General features: G+C 40.4%; 1 protein-coding gene across 16 annotated transcripts in view; it reads left to right on the top strand.

The window, feature by feature from the left end:
• The window catches only part of Znf385b (zinc finger protein 385B), a 394,108-nt gene that overhangs the window by 306,907 nt on the left and 66,439 nt on the right, over positions 1-20,762 (top strand). For 11 of the 16 annotated variants that reach the window (XM_031370760.1, XM_031370755.1, XM_031370761.1 and 8 more), the window contains 2 exons: positions 14,322-14,360; positions 18,941-19,051. In XM_031370760.1, coding sequence (XP_031226620.1) covers positions 14,322-14,360; positions 18,941-19,051 — 150 coding nt within the window. The remainder of the gene's footprint in view (positions 1-14,321; positions 14,361-18,940; positions 19,052-20,762) is intronic. The other 5 variants (XM_031370763.1, XM_031370767.1, XM_031370768.1 and 2 more) reach the window with 1 other exon arrangement.

The raw sequence follows: 20,762 nt of genomic DNA, 5'->3' as shown, positions 1-20,762 counted from the left end.
CTCTGTGGGCTGAGAATAATGTCACTCACTCAAGTCAAATAGCTTTGACCATAACAGGAAGTCTGTATCCAAAAATCGAGTCTACAATTCATTTCTTGGTGCAGCAGAACTATCAGCTCTCAGCTTAGCTACGATGGAGGTAAAATCCTTTGGTGATGTGAGGGTCATTGAAATACAGCCTTATTAAAATGAAATCCAATGTCTAAAAACTGTTCTTATTTTGGGCTTGTATGACAGTAAGAGCCAATTTTAAACTCTACTAAATACAAAATGAACAAAGAAAAAGACTATATATTTATGTTTATTTAAGAAAATACTAGTAGTGATGTATTGTTTTGAAGCATACAGTTAATATGTTTGGAGTTATTTAAAATTTATATTGAGAAAAATGTATTTTCACTATTGCTGTAGACGAGCATCTACACAACACTGTTAAATTGATTGTTTTTTATATCAAACAACTTTTATCTCATTTTTATTATTATAATATTTTATAAATTTTAAAGAATATGACAAAAAAGATATTTTAAGTATTGAAGGGGGGGTCTATGGGAGGAGTGGGGGTACAAAAGGGAAACAAAAATGTGATTTAATTCTATTTACTTAAAATATGTTTGAAATGTTAACAAATTCAGATAAATTGAAATCATGTAACTTTTCTCATCATAATGCAATAAAAGTTTTAAAAAGTTATATATTTAATATTTTATAGATGCTAGTATGTCTAACTACACTTATACCTCATGCCTGCCTAATTTAAAAATATGGTTGAAATTTTAATTTGATCATAACTTTAAACTACATTAAAGAGTCTTCTACTTATATATGTTTTGAAGAAGTATGTGATGTATGATATATCACATAGATATCATATATCACATAGATCATATATCATATCTCATATATGTCATATATCACATATATATCATATATCACACATATTACACACATACACACACATACACACACACAAACACACACACATAGACACACATATGTTCTTTGAAACAGGGTTTCTCTGTGTAGCCTTGGTTATTCTGAAATCTGTCCATAGACCAGGTTGGCCTCGAACTCATAGAGCTCCTCCTGCCTCTACCCACCCCGCCAACTCCCACTACAGGAGTGCTGGATTAAAAGCCTGAGCCTCCACCAGCATTGAGGTGTGTGATATTAAGATACACTGAGATGAAGTCTTCTGCAGTTACTCAGAATCACTTGAGAGAGGTAGAAATTGTTGCCCACTGTGGGGTTTAGATAGAACATTCATCAGTAACACTTCTGAGATGATCACAAAAAAATATGTTTGTAGCAGCCCTGGAGCGATGGCTTGAGAGTGTCTGATGCTCTTGCAGAAAATCTAAGTTCATTTCTCAACACTAAGGTCAGGAGCTTCACAAACCTGTCACTTCAGGTTCAGGGACTCTACTGCCCTCTTCTGGCTTCTGCCAGGCACCTGCACTCATGTGCACATATCCACACGCAGATGTGTACACATAATTAGAAAATAATCTTAAAGAAAAACAGAAAAATTTTAAAATGTGATAAAGAGCTAACAATGATTTTTTTGTACAACTATTTAGCCTCAAGTACATATGTCTAGAAAATATTACATCCCCACAAAATTTGACACAGGGAAAAAGCACATAGCCATGATCACTGGGGAAAACCCCCCAGCTTCCCAGTGACAACACACACACACACACACACACACACACACACACACATGTTTTCCTGCCCCTCAGACCACAACATGCCATTCGTACTTGTATCCTTTGAGGCTCCTCGCTCAGGAGCCTCAAAACGTGTACTAAAGACCCCATGCTAGGTATGAAGGATGCTTCTATAAAAAGTAGCTCGGTTTCCTTGCCTTATCTAAGTCATTGGTTAAAGCACCAACTCTCAACCCTTTCCCGCATGTCTGATGCTACATTCATTGTGCTGAGCAGAGGTTAAGTTGGCAGATGGCTCCTCCCTTGCAGGAATTCACCATACACGCCCTGGAGATTCGGTTATGATTTTGATGGTCCCTATGATGTGTGGGGAGTCTAGGAAGAGATCCCTGCAGCTCCAGCCTGCTGGATCCTCCTCCCATGCCTCGTTCCTTACCCCAGTCTCAGCCTCACGTGCTCTGGGCTGAATCTTCAGTGCTAGGGTTTCAAGGATTATGTGTACTTGGAGAGTTCACTAGATTTTTCTGGCAAGATAGGTTCTTAGCCTTGGCACTGCCCCAGGTCAGCATTTTTCAAGAGTAGAGTCACCTTGGAAAGAGTGTCTTCATTGGGCCATCTTCTTTAGAACTTTATCTTATTCTCAACTCATACTCTAAGTGTACTCTTAATTATTCTTATAGTTAGGAAAAGAAACCTCCATCCCTGTTCTTCAAAAACTACATTTTATTGATTTGGGGATTTTATACAATGTATTTTCATAGTATTTGCCCTGCTCCTCTGCTAACTTCTTCCTTATCCATCCCCACTCCGGGTTTGTGTCACTTTTGTTTTGTGATATGTATATGTATATGTACATATGATCCATCAAGTCCAATTTGTACTGCTCATGTAATTCAGGATGTGGGGGCCATCCACTGGAGTATGATCTGTGTACCAAGAGCCACTTATAGAAAATTCTCTTTCTAGAATTTTCTCTTCTAGAAGCCATTAACTGTGTGTAGCACCTCAGTTAAGGGTGCAGGCTTCAGAATCCCTTCCACCTTCATGATAGAATATGGGTTGCCTTGATCTTGGGCCTGTCATATGTAGACAACCACAGCTGCTGTGGAACCATGAGTACAGAGGTCCTGTCATGTCCAGAAGATAGCTTTTCTCCATGCTCTTCTGACCCTTAGCTCTTACAGTCTTTCTAGAGACCTCTGCAGTGGTCCCTGAGCCTTGCAGCAGGCAGCAGGGTGGGAGCAGAAGAGAGAGTTTGAAATTTTCTCTTTGTGGCTGAGCACTCCATCAATAAGTACTGCCTGAACTTTGACTTGTTGTGAGCCTGTACATTAACCATGGTCCACTGCACTAAGAAACTTCTCTGATGAGATCTAAGAGGTGCGCCGACCTATGAGTGTAGCAATCCAGGGTTAGAGAGCATTTGTATACTTATGTCCATTTAGCGGAACAATAGCCGTAGGCTCATTCGTGATGCCTGTGAGCTCCCCAACCAGGAACCAAATTCCCAAGAACCAAGGGTCTTTGTAACTTTAATGTTTTCAACACCAATTTTTAATGATGGTTCTTAAACACAGTTCCTGGCTAGATTTACAGTATTTCCTCCTGTAATTTAAATGTACATTTACATGAATTTCCTCCTGTGGAGCAGACCTTAAATCCAACTAGAAAGCGGTCAGCTGCCTCCACAGCCCAGCCTGTTCTTAGCTGGCCTCAGCCACCCAGCCTTCGTGTCCCTGTGATAAAGTGGGAAACCTCAGTGAGAAGGTGGAGAGATACTGATATCTAATGCATTCTCTACAGCCAGAAGAGAGTTTTGTAAGTCAGGTGCTCAGTGATTGGTTGTGGTGGTTCCCCAAAAGCTTGGGAGCCCATGTAGTAACATGATTTTTTCTGTTGTTGTTTGTTGCCTCTTCTTGTTCTTCCTTTTCTGTCTTTTTCCTCCCTCTTGATTCTGGTGCTGAGAATTAAGCATGAAGTCTCTTTGCAGATGAGCAGCACGCTGTGGAATCTTCCAGTCTCTTTGCTTTTATGGCTGCATTGAGGGTGCTAAAGATGAATTGGAGTGCTATTTAGCAATCTGTGGAGTTAAAACACATCTGCGAGCTTAGTAGGAATCTTGGGAGAAGACGTTTTCACAAATTGACTTTCACTGTACGTAGTTTTTTTCTAACTCTCTCTTTTATGTTCAGATGCGTGAAACAAAATGACAAATAGCTGAAGTTATACAGAACTCAGAATCAGAGGGCATCAGCGTGTTTCGGAGATATCCGACAGTTAATTGTTCAAATGTGCTCATCTATGAAACAGGCTACCTATGTCACTTATTGAGCACTCTTTGGATCAGAAGGTTGAATGATAGAACTGAGAATCCTTGTTTCTTCCAGTAAAGTGGGCTAGCTCTGAAAAGAATGAGATAAGCAAGGGCTAGCCTGCACACTCACCTAAGCTGAGTTGAAGCACGTATACTTCTCACAGTGTTTTTCACATGGGGCAAAATTTTAAGTGCCTAACAAATCCTCCCAAAGTCAGCGTCCTCTCTTGCACACACAGTATTCAGAAGACAGGTTTGTCTTGCCGATCCCAACCTGTTCTCTAGTAAGCAGATCCTAGAGCCAAGTGGTGCTTCTTCTGAAAGGAGAGGAAGCTGTCCGACAGCACAATGATAAACAGTCACTACTGTGTGTCTTTAAAAGGTTAATTAGTCGCTAATTTGTTATTCCACCTCTTGGAGAAGCCATCTTTGACCCGGAGAATGACTCCACATGACGGTCTACACAGGAAGGCACGAGTCCAGGTCACAGGTCACAGGTCCCGGAAGGCAGGGCCTACATGGGAACAAGGAGGGAGAGGGCTCAGCTTCTTTCCAAGCAGAACATGGGCGTGAGCTTGAGAAGGTCACATTGTGCCATTTTCTCCATCTTAAAACTAGACATGATAGTACCTTCCTATCCAAATCATTATATAATGAAAGTTTTTGTTGATTACATTCAGAGAGAACTGAGTATGGTTGAGTATTTAGGAAATTTCTAGAGCTCATTAAATTCGTTTTTTTTTTTTTTGGTGGAGAGCAAAATACTGTGTAACATATCCCAATAATAGTTTGAATAATTTAAAAAACTTTCACATATTAGATCCTTACAAACTGACTCAACATATCAAGGAAGTATTCTTACAAATAGTCATAATTCATATTAATACTTCAATCCCTTTGACCCCTCTAACTGCCGTGAATAAATAATGTTCAGCACTGGAGCTGACTGTGCATTAGAAAAACCCTAATTATCATAGGTACCAATTGTATGCATGTGGCCAAGAACTTGAGCTTATGAAATGAATGCTCTATTGTAAAGATGTGCCTGGTTTCATGGCTTGTTCAGTTGAATGAGATAATGGCAGACCATACTTACAGAATCACCTGACTCCTCCAAGCACTAAAGATGGTCACAAGTGCATTCAGGAAAGCTGGGGGAGAGGATCTACTCAGTGGAGCTTAGAGAGAATACACACACACACACACACACACACACACACACACACACACACACACATATATACAATTAATTTGATCATACTCTGTCTTTCTTTAAAATTACTTGGGAGCTGAAAACTCTTTACCCATGAGAATTTGCCATTGACCCCTAAGATGATGGTGTTTTCAGTTATAATTTAAAAATGTTTTTGGAACCCTTGGATCACACTGCTCATTAGTCAAACCACAACTAGGCCAACGGCCACTTAAGAAGTGATTTAACTCAGTCCAGAAACAGTCAACATACTAAGTTATCCTTCACATACTTATAATGAACTTTTATTCCAAGAACACCCTCAGCCCTCTACTTTTACCTAACATACTTCCCTCTCCTGTTTCCCTTCTCCAGACACATTCTTTCCTGAAGGTAAATCACTTCACCCAAACTGAGTAATTACAACTCACTAGGTTCCATCTTAAGTATGATACAGACTTTTAGGGTTAGTACATGTGCATAACAATAATTTTTCCCTCAGAATAAAAATATCAACTTAAATAAAAATTTATCAGGGAGATATGTACTAGCCATAGGTAGTAGGAGCAGCAGAAACATGCATCAGTCTTTGGACTTTTGTAAGTTAAAACTAATATATTTTTTAAATCAGTTATTTCAAAAACGAAACTTTTTAAAAAGACAGTATGTACCACACAGCTGATGAGTCTTGGTGCAATCAGACGCTCCATTGTCTTCAGAGAGAGCAGCCGTCTCCCAGGCCTGGCCCCCATAATGGATGAGTAGCTCTCGTGACCCCCAGATGTGGAGTTCTTTGAAGCTACACGTCTGGGGAACAGTCCTTTTGTTACTGTGCAAGAGTAATATCAGAATTTCCTGGGAGTGGGTCATCACAGGAAATTATCAGCAATTCATAGACTTTCCTTTTTGCGTTCACTTCAGCCTCAAGGGTAATCACCAAAGATTATAGTCTCCATTTCAGCTTTCACATCTCTGAAATATTCTTCTCTGCTGAGAACATGATTGATTCCCAGAGGACAGCTTTTAACCCTAGCTTTAGGAGGGCTGGTCAAACTCAAGTATTTTGATAACTGCCAGTCATTGAGATTGTGGATGATTTTGTTGTCTGGTAGGTATTTGGCGGTTCCCTAACAATTATACAAAATGTTTTAAATGAAACGAGTTGTATTACCAGGTATTTGACCAATTTTAGTAAACATGTTAGATGTGATGGGAGAGGCATAATGGTCAATAAAATTTTCAGACGAGTGTCATGAAGACTGAAGGACCAAGCATCCCGAAAGAACTCATTTCAGAAAGTGAAAAAAATAATTTAGGACCATTTCTGAAAATCTTCTTACTGCATGGATACGTTATAAATACTCTTTTGCTCAAAATGATAGGTTTTTGGTTTTGGTTTATTTTACTAGCTGTGTAGCCCAGGCTAGCCTTGAAGTCATAACAATCATCCTTCCTTTACCACCCAAGTGTTGGGATCACAGGCATGTGCCACCCAACTGAAATAAATCTTTTGTTATTGAAAGACACTTACTGTGTTTCCGGACAACTTACCACGTTGTCCATGTAGCGTTTTCTTTCTTTTCTTAATTGTTGTCTATGTGTAGTCATCCGCAGGGTGTTCACCTATTCATGCTCATGTGGAAGCCAGACATAGGCATCAGGTGTCTTTGGAACAGGGTCTCAAACTGGACCTGCTGCTTGTCAAGTAGCCAGCTGGCTAGCAAACTCATCAGATCTGCCTGTCCATCCCTACACAGTGCTGTGGTTTCAGGCACCATGTACTGTTATTTTACATGAGTGTTAGGGATCTGAGCTCAGTGGTCACTGAGCCACCTTCCAACTCCGAGTCCATTTTTTTTTTTAAATTAGAAAATGCTGATGCCCTATCTGTGTGAGCAAACTGGATGGATTGGTAACGTGGTGGCTTTGTTCACTGCAGCCGTTCTCCCCTATTTTGTGGTGGCTCTATTTAGAAAGAAGGCTTCGTGTATATCTGAAGGAAGTTTGGGTAATAAATTTTCTTTTCCTGGAAATAGCATATTCTCTTAAAAATTTAAGAAAACGAAGATGGTTCTATTTAAAACTCCTTTTGGATTGAACTACGTGCCTCTTTGCATTCATGTAAAATAATTTCAAGTCAAATGAACAAATTTTGAATGTCGAGCTATACAATTACCCAAAGCTTCCTTCAATAAAGCAATTATCACTGCTGCAAACAAAGTGGGACATTTTTATCACAGCTCTTTATTTTCCTTTACAACCATTGTATATTTTTATAACATAAATGGAAAAACAAACTTGAACCAGAGGTGGTGTTTTCTATTGAGGTGAGCTGGTGAGTGCATGCCTACTCAGCGCACAAAGGGATAATGGGACCAGGACAACACAATAGAAAGTAGTTCTGATAGTCTGTGTCCATAAAACCACTCAGGGATTATTTGGCAATTGAAATCCTAAAACATTCCTTTTGACAAGGTGAGACTGCAAGGAGCTACAGGACAGTAGGCTCTGGGAGTGCGCTCCTTTGTTCACAATCAGAAAAAAGGATCAGGCGATATTAAAGTTCATGCACAGGATGCTACAGGACCAGTGCCTTTCTATGAACCACCGGGAGAATTTGGATATGAGATGTCTGCCCCAGACTTGTGTGTTGAATGCTTGGTCCTCAACTGGTGACACGGTTTTGAGAGGTTCTTGAAACTTTAGAAAGTATAGGTCCTTGTTGGAGAAGGTCACAGGGAAGGTGGTGTTGACGGTCATGCCTAGCCTTTAGTCACATCCTCTCCTCTGCTTCTTGCCCTCTGGAAATGCGTGTAATGCTCAGCATATTGTCATATTCCCATTTTGGCTTTGTTGTTAATCTTAGATTCACCAAAAGGAATGATTGAATAAAAAAATAAATAAAATTTAACTGACATCTTAGTTTTGTCTGCTCGATCTTGTTACAATAGTAGATTTATTCTTAGTGGAAGAGGTTTGCAGAGGTCACTAAATTCTCAATATATATATATATATATATATATATATATATATATTTAAATATATATATATATTTTCTTTTTCAAGTTAAAAATCATACTGGTTTGCACGGAGTCTGGTCTACCTGCTTCAACTAGAATTCCCCTTTTGTTGTGTTGTTGTATTGAATTCTCAATTAGGATTCTGTTCAGACAGGGTAATTCTAGGACTCAAAGCAGAATTAGACAGAGGCATGTGGGTATGGTGGTGCTTGGCTTTAGTCCCAGCATTGCACTTAGGAGGCAAAAGTTGCATTGCATATGTCTTGAATTGAAGGCCACTTGGTCTACAGAGCAAGTTCTAGACTAGACAAAGCCACTCGATAAAGTGGACAGTCATAGAGATTTTACCACTACACAAGAGCCTGCTCTTTGGACTGAACATTCCAGTTCTGTTGCCATGTGTGGAGCCTTGCCACCTATCTTAGTGTGAGGAGGAGCAACATGTTATCAGCTGCGTATAGAAGGAGATGCTTCTGCTTTAGAATGAAGAATCTGTCACACAGGCCTGTGGTTCAGTCTTTGCACTTGTTCCGGCCTAGAGGAGTTCTCTCTTTGTCTTCTCTCCCCTCACTCTGCATCACGGATTCGATTTATCCCAGTGTTGTACAGTATACATCGAGTCTTGAGCAGGGAGTGTTCCAACTAGTTTAGGCGGAACGTTTTTTGAAAGGATGTCATTTAATGTACTCTGTTGATCCATAGGTGTATTGATTTTCAAATCAGGAGTGATTACCTCCATGGTCTCTCAGAAAGCTCCTGTAATGTTTCCTTAGCCCTTATACCAAAAGCAAGCAAACATCTTCACTTTGAGGAATTTGGAGATCTTGCACCAGTCGTACTTAAACCACCTCTACCAGTGTCGTTGCATAGAATCAGGTGACATGCGTGCAAGTTTAACCTCCTTAAAAATAAATAAGGAATTCTATTTTTAAATAATATTTCTCAAACTTATTTTAGGCTGTTGAATTATCTGTTATGGAAAATAGTAGATATATTTGCTTTCAAGTGTTGATTTTTGAAAGAAAAGGCCAACTTTCCTTGGGCCTGGAGAGATGGCTCAGTGAGTGAGAACCCTTGCCTTGTGAGCACAAGGCCCTGAGTGATACTCACCCTGTACTCACATAAAGGACCAGGAATAGCTGTTTATGTGCCCGGGACCCCAGTATGGGGGGCTGAAAACAGGTGGATCTTGGGAATTCAGTGGCCATCCAAACTAGTGATAACTGAGCATCTAATTCAGTAAAGGAACCTTTACTGTCTTAAGGAAATAAGGGGGCATCAGGGTAGTGCAGGGCACTTGATGTTCTTCTACACACACACAGGGGGGGGGCAAGGTAGAGGGAGAGAGGGAGGAGGAAGGGAAGGACAGAGGAAAGGAGAGAGAGAGAGAGAGAGAACAAAAGCCAATTTTCAAGATTATCTTCTATCTAGCCTGTCTTCCAAACATTAGGAAAGCTGTCTTTAAATATGTTACAGAACAATCACTCTCATAACCTGCCCTCAAATGAAAAGATTCTTTAGTCTGAGTTCCTGAAATTATATATATTGTTTTGTTTTATTTCACCCCAAGGAGACCCAATACTAGACAACACAGGAGACAGTCTGTTTATTCACGTTCTCTTGGTGAGAACAATTCCTGTTGCCATTACCCTGAACAGCGAACTGTAACAGCATCGTAGGTATTTATATCTGTGTCATACAGTTCACTCTCAACCGTGTATTTTTTAAATGTTAATATATTTTATTGAGAAAAATAAAACTTAATAATTTGAAGGAAGTAACTTCTCTGGGGATAAGAAAATATTAATCTTATTTCCCCACTATTTTATCTCCCATGTGGAGCTATTACATTTTGCAATAGAGGTAAATTCTCATTAGTTTATTCACTGATCCCAAATAAGTTTCATCTCCTTTACAAATTCTCTAATTTTTCTCATTTCTTTCAAAAGCCTACCGTAGCAATATGATAGGAAGTATTGTTACAGTGCCTTTGCAGATGAGCACAAATCTCTTCAATTCAGTGGTTATAAATTGACCAGAAATTATTTTAATTATAGGAACATTGAGAGTAAAGCAAAAACCTTTCTAGAATGTTCTTTGTATCCTGGTTGGAAAAACACTTTCTTTCCTAATGATTTCAGCCACATCTCAACATTCATTTGTTTAAGAATGGAGGCAAGGCAAACAGAAGTTCCCTCTGGAACTCAATGCAATACCTTTAATGCCCTCAGGGAGACCAACCAGTCAGACCACTTTGTATGCACATATTTACCCTGAATTGGGAATCCTGTGCCACAGAACTCAATTCTTTAGTTTGGCTATCTAACACTTGGCATAAGATCATCACTATCCAGCTAGTGCTGGCTGTGAGTGTAAGTGGCCCCTGTGTCTTCGCAGGAATAAATTGACCATCTCTTTCTTTAAACTGAACTCTATAAAAGTTCATTGAGGATGGGGTTTTTAATTACACAGCAGCATATATACAACTGTGAGTCATTTCTCCTGATCTCTTGTAGCATGGGAGATCACTGGGCATGTGGGCAGCCAGGGAAAGAGAACATTTTATATATGTAGTGACAGTAGTTGCTACATAAAAGTATCAGATTAGACAGTTCATGTCAGCGAGAGGCACATGGCTAATGATATGACATCTCCCAGTAACAAAAGAGCAGCAAATCTGCCTGAAAGTGAACCTTAGACATTATTCTTTCCACCCAGAGCAGCTAAAAAATGGTCTGTTGAGCTGGATATTGTGACGCACAACTACAATGCAGCCCTTGGGAGGTCGAGGTCAGGCCTAATCTGGGCCTTACAGGGAGTTCCAGACTAGCCTGCACTACAGAGTGAGTCCCTGTTCAATAAATAAATAAATAAGGGGGAAGGAGAGAAAGAGCAAGGAGAAAGCAGTTAATGACATCCTGATATACATATATGTGACATTTATCATCATATATCATATATCACATATGCATGTATATGTATGTGTACATATATATTACATATATTGTGTGTGAATGCACACATGCTTAGATCTGTACCTTTTGTTCACCGGTCATCAGAGAAATTCCTTCCAGTAGCAGATGGACCAAATACAGAGAGACCCACAGCCATCCTTTATGGAGAGAATGAGAGACCTTGGAACACTCAGCCCTGTTATCAAATCGCTCCCTTCGGAGCTCAGGGAGCCCTGCTGAAGAGGAGGTGGAAAGAGTGTAAGAGGCAGAGGAGATGGAGGACAGCCAGAAAACAAGGCCTTCTAAATCAACATGATCAAAGCTCAGATGAACTCACAGAGACTGAGGTGGCATGCACAGGTCCACACCAAGCCCTCTGCACGGGTCCGCACTAAGCCCTCTGCGTGTGTGCTATAGATTCTAGTTTAGTGTTTTTAAAGGGACCCCAGAGTGTGAACGACTGGGTTCTGACTCTTGTGCCTTCTCTTGGTCCCCTTTCCTTTTCTTTGTTGGTCTTATCAACTCCAGTGTAATTTTGCTTTATCTTACTATATTTTATTATTTAAAAAACTTTAATCTCTAAGTCCTAACACCTAAAAATTTAATTTAAGAATATTCTGTATGGGATTCTAGAAAAACTACCAGAAAATGCAGGCTAGTCATCTTTATAAAATGTTTCTTCAAAGTAGATCAAGATTATTTTTTTTCCTTACGCCAAGCCATCTTTGTCAATAGACTTGTGCCTGCTGGCTCTCAGAGCCCCTACCCATACAGATCTGAGGGAAAGACCAGGCCTTCTAAAGGTGTTGATTTGCTTCTTGACACTTTCATCCATATATGTAATGAATTGTAGCCATTTTTACCCATCACCCCTCTCATCTTCTACCCCCCACTGGCATACGTGTTCCCAAGAAACCCTCCTTGGACTTTCATGTCTCTGTTTTTGAAGTAACTTTAGAGGGATATTGCTCTTCAGTAATGCAGCCGTCATTTTTAAATGTGTCATTTCATGAATATTTGAAATGTAATGAGACTCTTTTGTCACATATTTTCCCCCTAAGTCTGCTCCTGAGAAAGAAAGGGATGAAAAGGAACGGTTATTCTTTGTGTACTTCAGTAATTTGATAATGTCACAGTTAAAAGGCTGATGCTTAGCCAAACTTCCAGAAGGTCCTAAACCGCGGGGTTTAGTAACTAAAGTCCTCTTTGTTGTAGTAAAGGGAAGACAGGTGCAAAAGATGACTGCCCCCTGCTAACTCGTAATCCCTTAAGTATTTTTAGAGTGTTTGTCTACGTGCTGTTTGAATAGCTTCGATTCGGAAAAGAGGACAAAAAATCCTGAGTTTTATATGGCTTTGCAAAAGTTACTCAAGAAAAGAGGGAGGAGGGTATATTAAGAACAGACAGAATCAAGAAGAGAAGTCAGGGACACTTTACGGAGACACTTGCATGGGTAGCTGCCTCCTGGAGTCTAGCTCTAGACTCATGCTGTGCCAGTGTGATGCATGGTCTCCCATTGTCCTCTACACTACCCCTCCCCTAGGGTCAGTGTGGACGGAGAGCCCTGCCAAAGCTTGACCCCTGACTCCAGAACTTGAGAACATAAAGTGAACAGTGATTGTCTTTCTCAGAGTCTGGGATTCTTCTTCTGTGTGTGGGGAAAATCATGTGATCTGCTTCACCTGCTGATGAGGAGCTCCTCCGTGTACCCTAGCTAGAATAAGTCTCCAAGAACCTCAGCAGTGCTTCCGATGCTGTCAACATTACTAGGCAGCTAGGGGAAGGAATGGCAAAGCCAATATAGCCATGCAGGGCAACCCTGATGTCACACACTGAGAGCAGGCTCCTGGATACCTGCAGGATGAGAAGAGCAGAGGGGGAGCAGAGAGCCCAAGATGAGAAGAGCAGAGAGGGAGCAGAGGGCCCAGGGTTGGAAGGGACAGAGAAAAGAGACAGCATTCCCTTTCTGTCTTTCTTTCCCTTAGCTTCTTACTTTCCCCCTCCAGATTCCAATGAATTACATTGTATCATCTCACGTTTCAACCTTAAAACTATGTTCTCTTTCATCTTTGACTCATTTCTCCATGCAGGCTGGAACATCATTACCTGAACCACACTAGAACCCCAGAAATGTTTAGTAGGTAGATGATATGTATGTATGTATGTATGTATGTATGTATGTATGTATGTACATATGTATGTATGTATGTATTAATACTGAACCCCTGGCTTCTAATTTCATTTAATAGCAATGGACACTGAATTGTGTAGGTAATTTGTGCTCACCAAATGGTTTTAGGGACATTACCAAAAAATGCATGATTGGTTTAAAGGTGCAGTTGCCGTAAGAAAAGCATGAGTAAAAGAAAGTCCTCTACAATTCTTGAACAATATCCACCACTCAATAGGGTAGCACCCAGGCTCTTTCTGGTCTCAGCCTTCCTCCATAGCTAAATTGTTTAAAGACATCGGATGCAGCTTCAGTTTCAGCCTCTTGAAAAGTATCGGGATGGCTGAACAAACGTTTAATTCTTTTGAAGTTCCACCTAGAGAATCATCTACTGTCTAAAATATGACCCAGCCCATGATCACTGCCCTGGAGACATTGCCTATTTGTAGAAGAAGGCAGCCATAGCACAGCCTGTTCTACTTCTCTGTGTCTGCGTCCCTTCACGCCCACCCGTTTCCATGTGACTGCTTAGCCGGTGCCCTTTTGTTATAGTCAAGAAAAGTAATGGTCTTTAAAAGAATATCCATACAGGTTTGTGGGCCTCATGATCTTAACGAATATACCAAAGGGATGTTTGTTCTCATTTTGATGTTGAAAATGTAATAGATGGGTGATGGGGCCAGCGGCATTAGTGCAGTTTGTAGCACTACAACCAATAGTTAGTTCTCCTATCTGTGGCCCCCCGGTTGCCTTCTCAGCTCGTGATGACAGCCACCACCCCACCCATTTTATTACCTACTGTTTAATGGGCACTGATAGGGTTTGCTTTGCTTTTCGCAGACTCACTGCGGCGCACTCAGTCTCGCTGCTCTGTAGACAGCGGTCCAGCTTCTTCACGCACATGAACGGGAGAAACGGGTTTCTAAAGCATGTCAGTGTGTGTGGATGTGCGCATTCTTCTCAGAGACCCGATGGTTACTTCTAACTTTTACTTTTTTTAGAAAAGAAGAGGCTTATTTGGGACCAATAAATTCTGCCAGGTAAGGGATTCTGGTAGATGGAGCTGTGTGGCAGGAATTTGATTTACTCATTATTTTTCCTCTTGAAAGCTTTGTTATGATTATTTTCCAGTGGATCATAATTGTTCCCATGCGCAGACTTTTCTATGTAAACAGAAATAGCATGAGCTAAATTGGCCTAACTAAGTAACAAGCACTTGGTCACTTAAAATTTACATCTTACACTTAATAATATTGTTGAAAGCATTCATTTTTAACAATTAAATGCCTATGAACTGCCAATTAAATCTTTTAAGATATTGCTTTGGTGTGTAATTGTGATTCCTCCAATAATTTACCTTAATATGGTATATATGAAGTCATTATTGTATACACATGTAATTTTTCATTTGGTAAATGTAATTACTTGACTTTTTAGGGTTTATGAGAATGTCTTTATTAATCTAGGATGCATTATTTATTCTGGGAGTTAATGTATGAATAATAGAAAAATTGCCACTGTGTGTGACTTTCTGGGGAGATGTAGAGGAGCATGTCCCCAGCGCCATCGCTGAGGAAGAGATTCTGTCTGACCTTATTATTCCAATTCTGTCAATAGGGCCACTGGAGTTATTTACAGGAGTGAGCACGACTCAGAGGTAGTAAGCTACTCGGGAGTCTTGGAGGCAGTACACAGGCATCCTTGCCCCAAGGGGTCCTTCCCATGCATGGACTACGCCTAGAAACCGTGCTACTCAAGAGAGCCCTGGGCAACTTGCAAACAGTTTCCCAACCATAGTTCACTGCTTACTCCTTAGTAACCTTGCAGGAGGGAGCGACCTCAGAGAGGATAGCCATGAAGGCTCCTGCGCCCCATGAGACTTGTAGGCTCTCCATCCCTCTAGGGAGGATCATGGCAGCTCCGATTCTACGTGCTAATGACCAAATTCCACCCAGAGGAAGCGGGCTCACCACAAACACTGATATGCTCAACTGATCTCATTCTGACTATAGAGAAAGCTTCCAAATAGTAAGACAACAAAAAAAGGGTGTATATAATATAATCATTTCATCTAACTCTTAGAGCATTGCAGAAGACATAAAACAAAACTTTGGAACATTACCACTTTCTACATTTTAAAAATCAGAAAACCTTTTTATGATGCTTCAAATTTAAATCTCACCCATAAGGTTAGGCATTCTAGGTCAGATGTGAGGACCCAGCACACTAGCACTTGTTTGAAGGATCAGACAGACTAGGCAACTAGAACATCTATACTCTCTCTGTAACATCTTTTTAAATTCATGACCAACAAGTCATATTTGAGTTAAAAACTGCACTTAGAGTTGTTTTAGACTTTCTGTTGCTGAGGCAAATACCCTGGGAAGCAACTTAAACGGGGTGGGGGTGGGGGGGTCCACAGTTATTTTTCCTCTTTGTATCCACAAGAGAAAACACAACTTTTAAAGAGTAACTTTTCTACAGTTTTTGAGTTTTTTCTCAACAGTCTTTGGCTCTATTTATTCTGGGCCTGGGATAAGGCATAACATTGTAGTGTCAGGATGGTGCAGCAGAGGCTACATGTGTCATTGCAGATAGGAAGCAGGCTGTGAGGGGGACTGGGAGCCTGGTATAGCCTTCAGCATGTGCCCAATGGTCAGCTTCCTCCAGCTAGGACCAGTGAAAGATCAAACATGGAGGCCAAGTTGGGCATTTTCTATTCAAGCCATAGGAGGAGAGACTCATTTAGATTTCAGTCTGTCACAGCAGGGATGCTGTGGCAATCAGAGCAGCAGTACCCAGATGGGCAGACAGGAGGAAACTGAAACTTTCCTAGAGGGTTTACTTCTTGTCCTCCATGTCCACCGTGGTGGTCTCCCAGACAATTGAGTATTACTACTCATGTTAGGATGGATCTCTTTCCCTTAGCTGGTCCTCTCTGGAAATGGCACACACACACACACACACATGCGCGCAGAGGTGTGCTCATCCCCCCGGGCATCTCTCAATCCTAACTGGCACTTGGGGTTCACCACCAAAATAGACATCTATGAGAAAGATAAAAGGGATTTAGACAAGAGATAAACATGGGCTTTTTCTGAAAATTCTTGTAAGGAGATGAGTCATGTTTCAGTGGAAACTAGAGTGTCTGAGACCTTAGGGGAGAGACTCTGACATGGCTAGCTGCAAGTCATTCAAAGGAAGGCAACAAAGCAGGAGGTCAGGAAGCCCTTAAACCTGCTTGGCCAAATGAACTGACTCTCTGAGGAAATCTAGGATCTTACACACAACAGAAGCTAGGTCGGGTGCCAGTGTCTTTCACGGACATCCTTCACATGCTCTGGGACCCAGGTGGCTGGGAACTTGTCTGCCTCTGTGTTCGGAGTGTTCAGTCATGACTTTCCTTTAGGGATGGAGAAAAGGAAGCAGTGTTTTCAGGCTGAGCTGATACTAGTGTGAGATTTGAACAGGATACAGTTATATTTTGAGTTCTTTAAAAAAGAATTTGAGGGGAATGTTTCAAGTATTGTGTTGGATCCACCCCTAATGATCTTGGCTTAATAAAAATTTTAAGGGAGAGTATTTTAAGTACATATTTTATGTGTGCTTTACCATAGGTAAAATGAGGACATGCACATTTATTTTAAGCAATGAAAATTCTTATTTTTAAGATTAATTTTTGGTATCTTTTTAAAATGAGTGACAGGCGAAAATGTACATTCTAGATGTAGTTTAAAGGATATTATTATTTATGCCTCTTTAAAAGCTGCTTGCAGAAGATGAAGCATTAGTATAGACTGACAGCAAAGATGAGCAAAGTGGTATGCATGACTTAGTGTTTGGTGGATATCATCCAGCAGGAAGTCTAAGAATAAAAACTATCTCAATAAAAGGCTCTTTTATCAACTTTAAAACTGGGGGGATTTTAACACTGCCAATTAAGTTAGCCTATTTTATTTTTAAGCCTAATACAGGTTGCTATGCTAATATAGCTGTAGGAGCCATCAGAAAGTATTTAGATATACACATCTGCAGATGTTTTCTTCCCTGATCTTGTGGGATCTGCTTTGCTCACTGGTGGTGTGGTTTTGCTCAGCTTAGTTCTGTCTTGTCTAATTCTCATGGGGGTAAAATCAAGGACTGTCGATACGACAGTGGTAATGATTGACTAGTGCTCTCAATGCCCTAGGTTAGGATGTGAGACCATTTCCACCACTCCAGAAAATGTACATTCAAACCACCACCCGTGTTTGTATAGTGGCAATTCATTTACTATCGCGTCTCCACAACTCTAAAACTTGTAACAAAAAGCAGGCTAATTCCAATGACTTTGAATTTTAGTCCTGAAGAATTTCAGATAGGGGCACACTGTATTTACTTCATTTCTGTCCCTCTCCCACCAACTTCGCAGGTGCTCCCCATTCCATTCTCAGATTCATTGCCTCCTCATCTATAATTATCATTGTGTTTTACATATATGTCTTCTTTTATTTTTAGACATCCCTTATAACAACGGTAATTCTGCCCTCTTTTTTGCTGTGCGTCAGCTCTCCTAAGTGCTGATGTTATACTTCGCTGATTTATAATCATGATCAGCGACGGTGTTTATTTCTTGTCTCGCAAATGTCACCAACTAATCCAACGTTAAACTCTGAGCTGGAGAGATTTCCTAGGTGGCAGTGTCAGTTGACCTGTCCTGGTTCACGTCACACCTGTCGATGAGTAACTCTTGGCTTTGAGTCTGCATTGTCCTGTGAACCTCCAGTTGTCTGATGTTAATGCTGGGGATTAACTTCTGGGCTATGCAAGAGAACCACCACTTAATTCTTTTTATCTGCTCTGTAAATAGAATCCTTTCTTTTCCTAAGTGTGGCGGCTCTACACCATGTGTTTTCCTGTGGCTGAATACTTTTATTACTGTATATTTTTTCAAATATGTATGTTTTATATGGAAGCCAAAAGGAGTCACTGGCTATAAATCAAAACCTTGCTTGTGATCAATATTTAAACAAGGATTGCATATTAGCCAATCTCTTACATGCATCTGAATGTTCATTTGTAATATACTTTCCAGAACAGTGAATTTCAATCCATAGGACATGAAAGCTAATAAATTATTTTAAAGTAAAGAGTACACACTTTCTGATCTGTAATAAGAGCCTGACATTTACAACTTTGCCATAAATCAAAACTTAAGTTAAATATATCTGTGGTAGCTGTCACTGAGGTCATCTGAGACCATGCTGAACATCATCATTTCCTCCATGGAAAACTTTAACAACTTAATTTTAACCCTAACATGCTGGTCTTTGGTTTTCTTGTAGTAGATGCTTTAAAATACTTCATGCCTTTTCTCATGGACGCTGGCTGGCGAGGCATGTGGTGATTCTCTTGTGGTCTTCTTTGTGTTACCACTTCAAACTTGTTTGTCTTGCTTTTGTTTTTAGTCTTAATTCCCGGAGACAAGAACATTACTAATGAGTGAGAGTCTTTGGTAGCCTCAGCTGGGAACTAAGAGTTAAAACCTCTAGGAGTGGTTCTGCTTGTCTTATTTGCCCACAGTGCTGTCTCTCCTGTGAAGGTGATTTTGACTTTTTGTTTTTAATCGTTTGCTCTGCAGATGGACCCCGTGCAGAAAGCAGTCATTAACCACACGTTTGGAGTCTCCATTCCCCCAAAGAAGAAACAAGTTATTTCTTGTAATGTCTGTCAGCTTCGCTTTAACTCGGATGTGAGTATCACCTTTGTATTGCTCTCTGAAGTGTGTGGAGCTGATGCTGATTGGTCTGAATACAAATAAGCCTCTTCATATTGGCTTGCACTGTGGCAGCTGAGCACTGGTTCCTCCTGGCGGCCCACAGGCTCCAGTGCGTCCAGTTTCTAAGTGACTAAGATTCAGTGCTTCAAACTCAAACACTAGGACAAGTGGTTGATCATAAGAGTCAGGATGTTCTCTGTGCGGTCAGCCTCGCCTGTGCTATCCTATACTTGATCCCACCAGTTCTATTTCCTCATCAGAAACACCTGGAAATTAGAAAATGTGAGAAAGAATTCAGTGAATGCTGCGGGAGATCACAGCCCTCTTTGACAAGAACGATTGTGTGTCATGGATATGCTCAGTCCTACTAAAAACTTATCATACAAGTTAGGTTTCCATTTCATAGAAACATAGGGAAAGTGATTATAACTAGCCAACATAGAGCTAAAAAGATGCCAAGGTAGGGGGAAATCTAACAGTAGAAATCTGGTAGTATTCACCTACCAGATAAAGCCAGTGACCACTGCACATGGGAATCTGAAGACTGTATCTTGGCAGTGGAATTTCCCAAGTTTCTGAACTCAAAAAGCCATTTTGCAGAAAAAAAAAGCAGATTTAATGTGTTTTTAGAAATAAAAAAAAAATAAGAGACACCCTTCTTCATATATACCATGGTGTGACATTTTCATAATTCTACACAGTAAGGGCAACGAAATTACACTCACTGGAAAAGCAGAGAGGCGGGTCATGATGGGAACAGTTATATTGAGTGTGATTTCAGCTAAAGTCTAGCGAATGTTCAGTACCTCATAAGATCCCACCCTGAAGAATTTAACGAACCTTAAGTAAACAGAGGAAAAGAAGGTGCTAACTCATGTGACACTTCACCCTGAGTTATCAGTTCTCCCCAGACTGCAAAGACAGCAGCACAGTGAAATGCCCAAATCCCCCACACCTTCTCTTTTGTTAAAAATCTGCCACTTCTCTGAATACACGGAGGAAGGAAGGAAAAAAAATCATCAGATGCATAAATTTTGAAGATTTTTATACTTCATGATTTCATTACTTACTACAAAATCTACAGTAACCAATTGAGAAATCATTCCATCTTGGAGCTGGATAGATAGATGGCTCAATGGTAAAAAGTACTCGTTGCTTTTGCAGAGGACCTGGGTTCTGTTCCCAGCATCAACCATAACTCCAATTTCAGGGGAACTGGCACCTTCTACTGGCATGGGTACTTCACACACTAGTGCACTTGCATCCAAGCAGGCAAAACACTCATACACACAGAGTTAAATAAATCTTAAAAAACCTCACCCATTCTAACTTCTCAAGCCCTTCATGTCATTCCTGATTGTTATCAACCCCTTAGTACTTTTTATATAACTCACCAGCATTTGTTTATGGACCTATATCTAATTTTGAGTATCTTTCTGTTTTTCTTACATATAGAGTAGCATAATTTTTTCTCTGCTTTTGCTTGTTTAGTTGTTATGGTGTTCATTAACATGTATGTGTGTGTTAAATGTACATGTGTGTAGAGGCATGCATGCACACATGTGAATAAGAGAGAAAGTCAGAGGTTGATGTGAGGTGTAGTCCTCAATCTCTCTCCCCCTCCTTTTTCTTGTGACAGGGTCTCTCACTAAACCCAGAGCTCACCTTTTTGGCTAGATTATCT

Source organism: Mastomys coucha, unplaced genomic scaffold (assembly GCF_008632895.1).
Source record: "Mastomys coucha isolate ucsf_1 unplaced genomic scaffold, UCSF_Mcou_1 pScaffold15, whole genome shotgun sequence".
NCBI lineage: Eukaryota > Metazoa > Chordata > Mammalia > Rodentia > Muridae > Mastomys > Mastomys coucha.
This window is presented reverse-complemented; position numbering and strand designations above follow the sequence as displayed.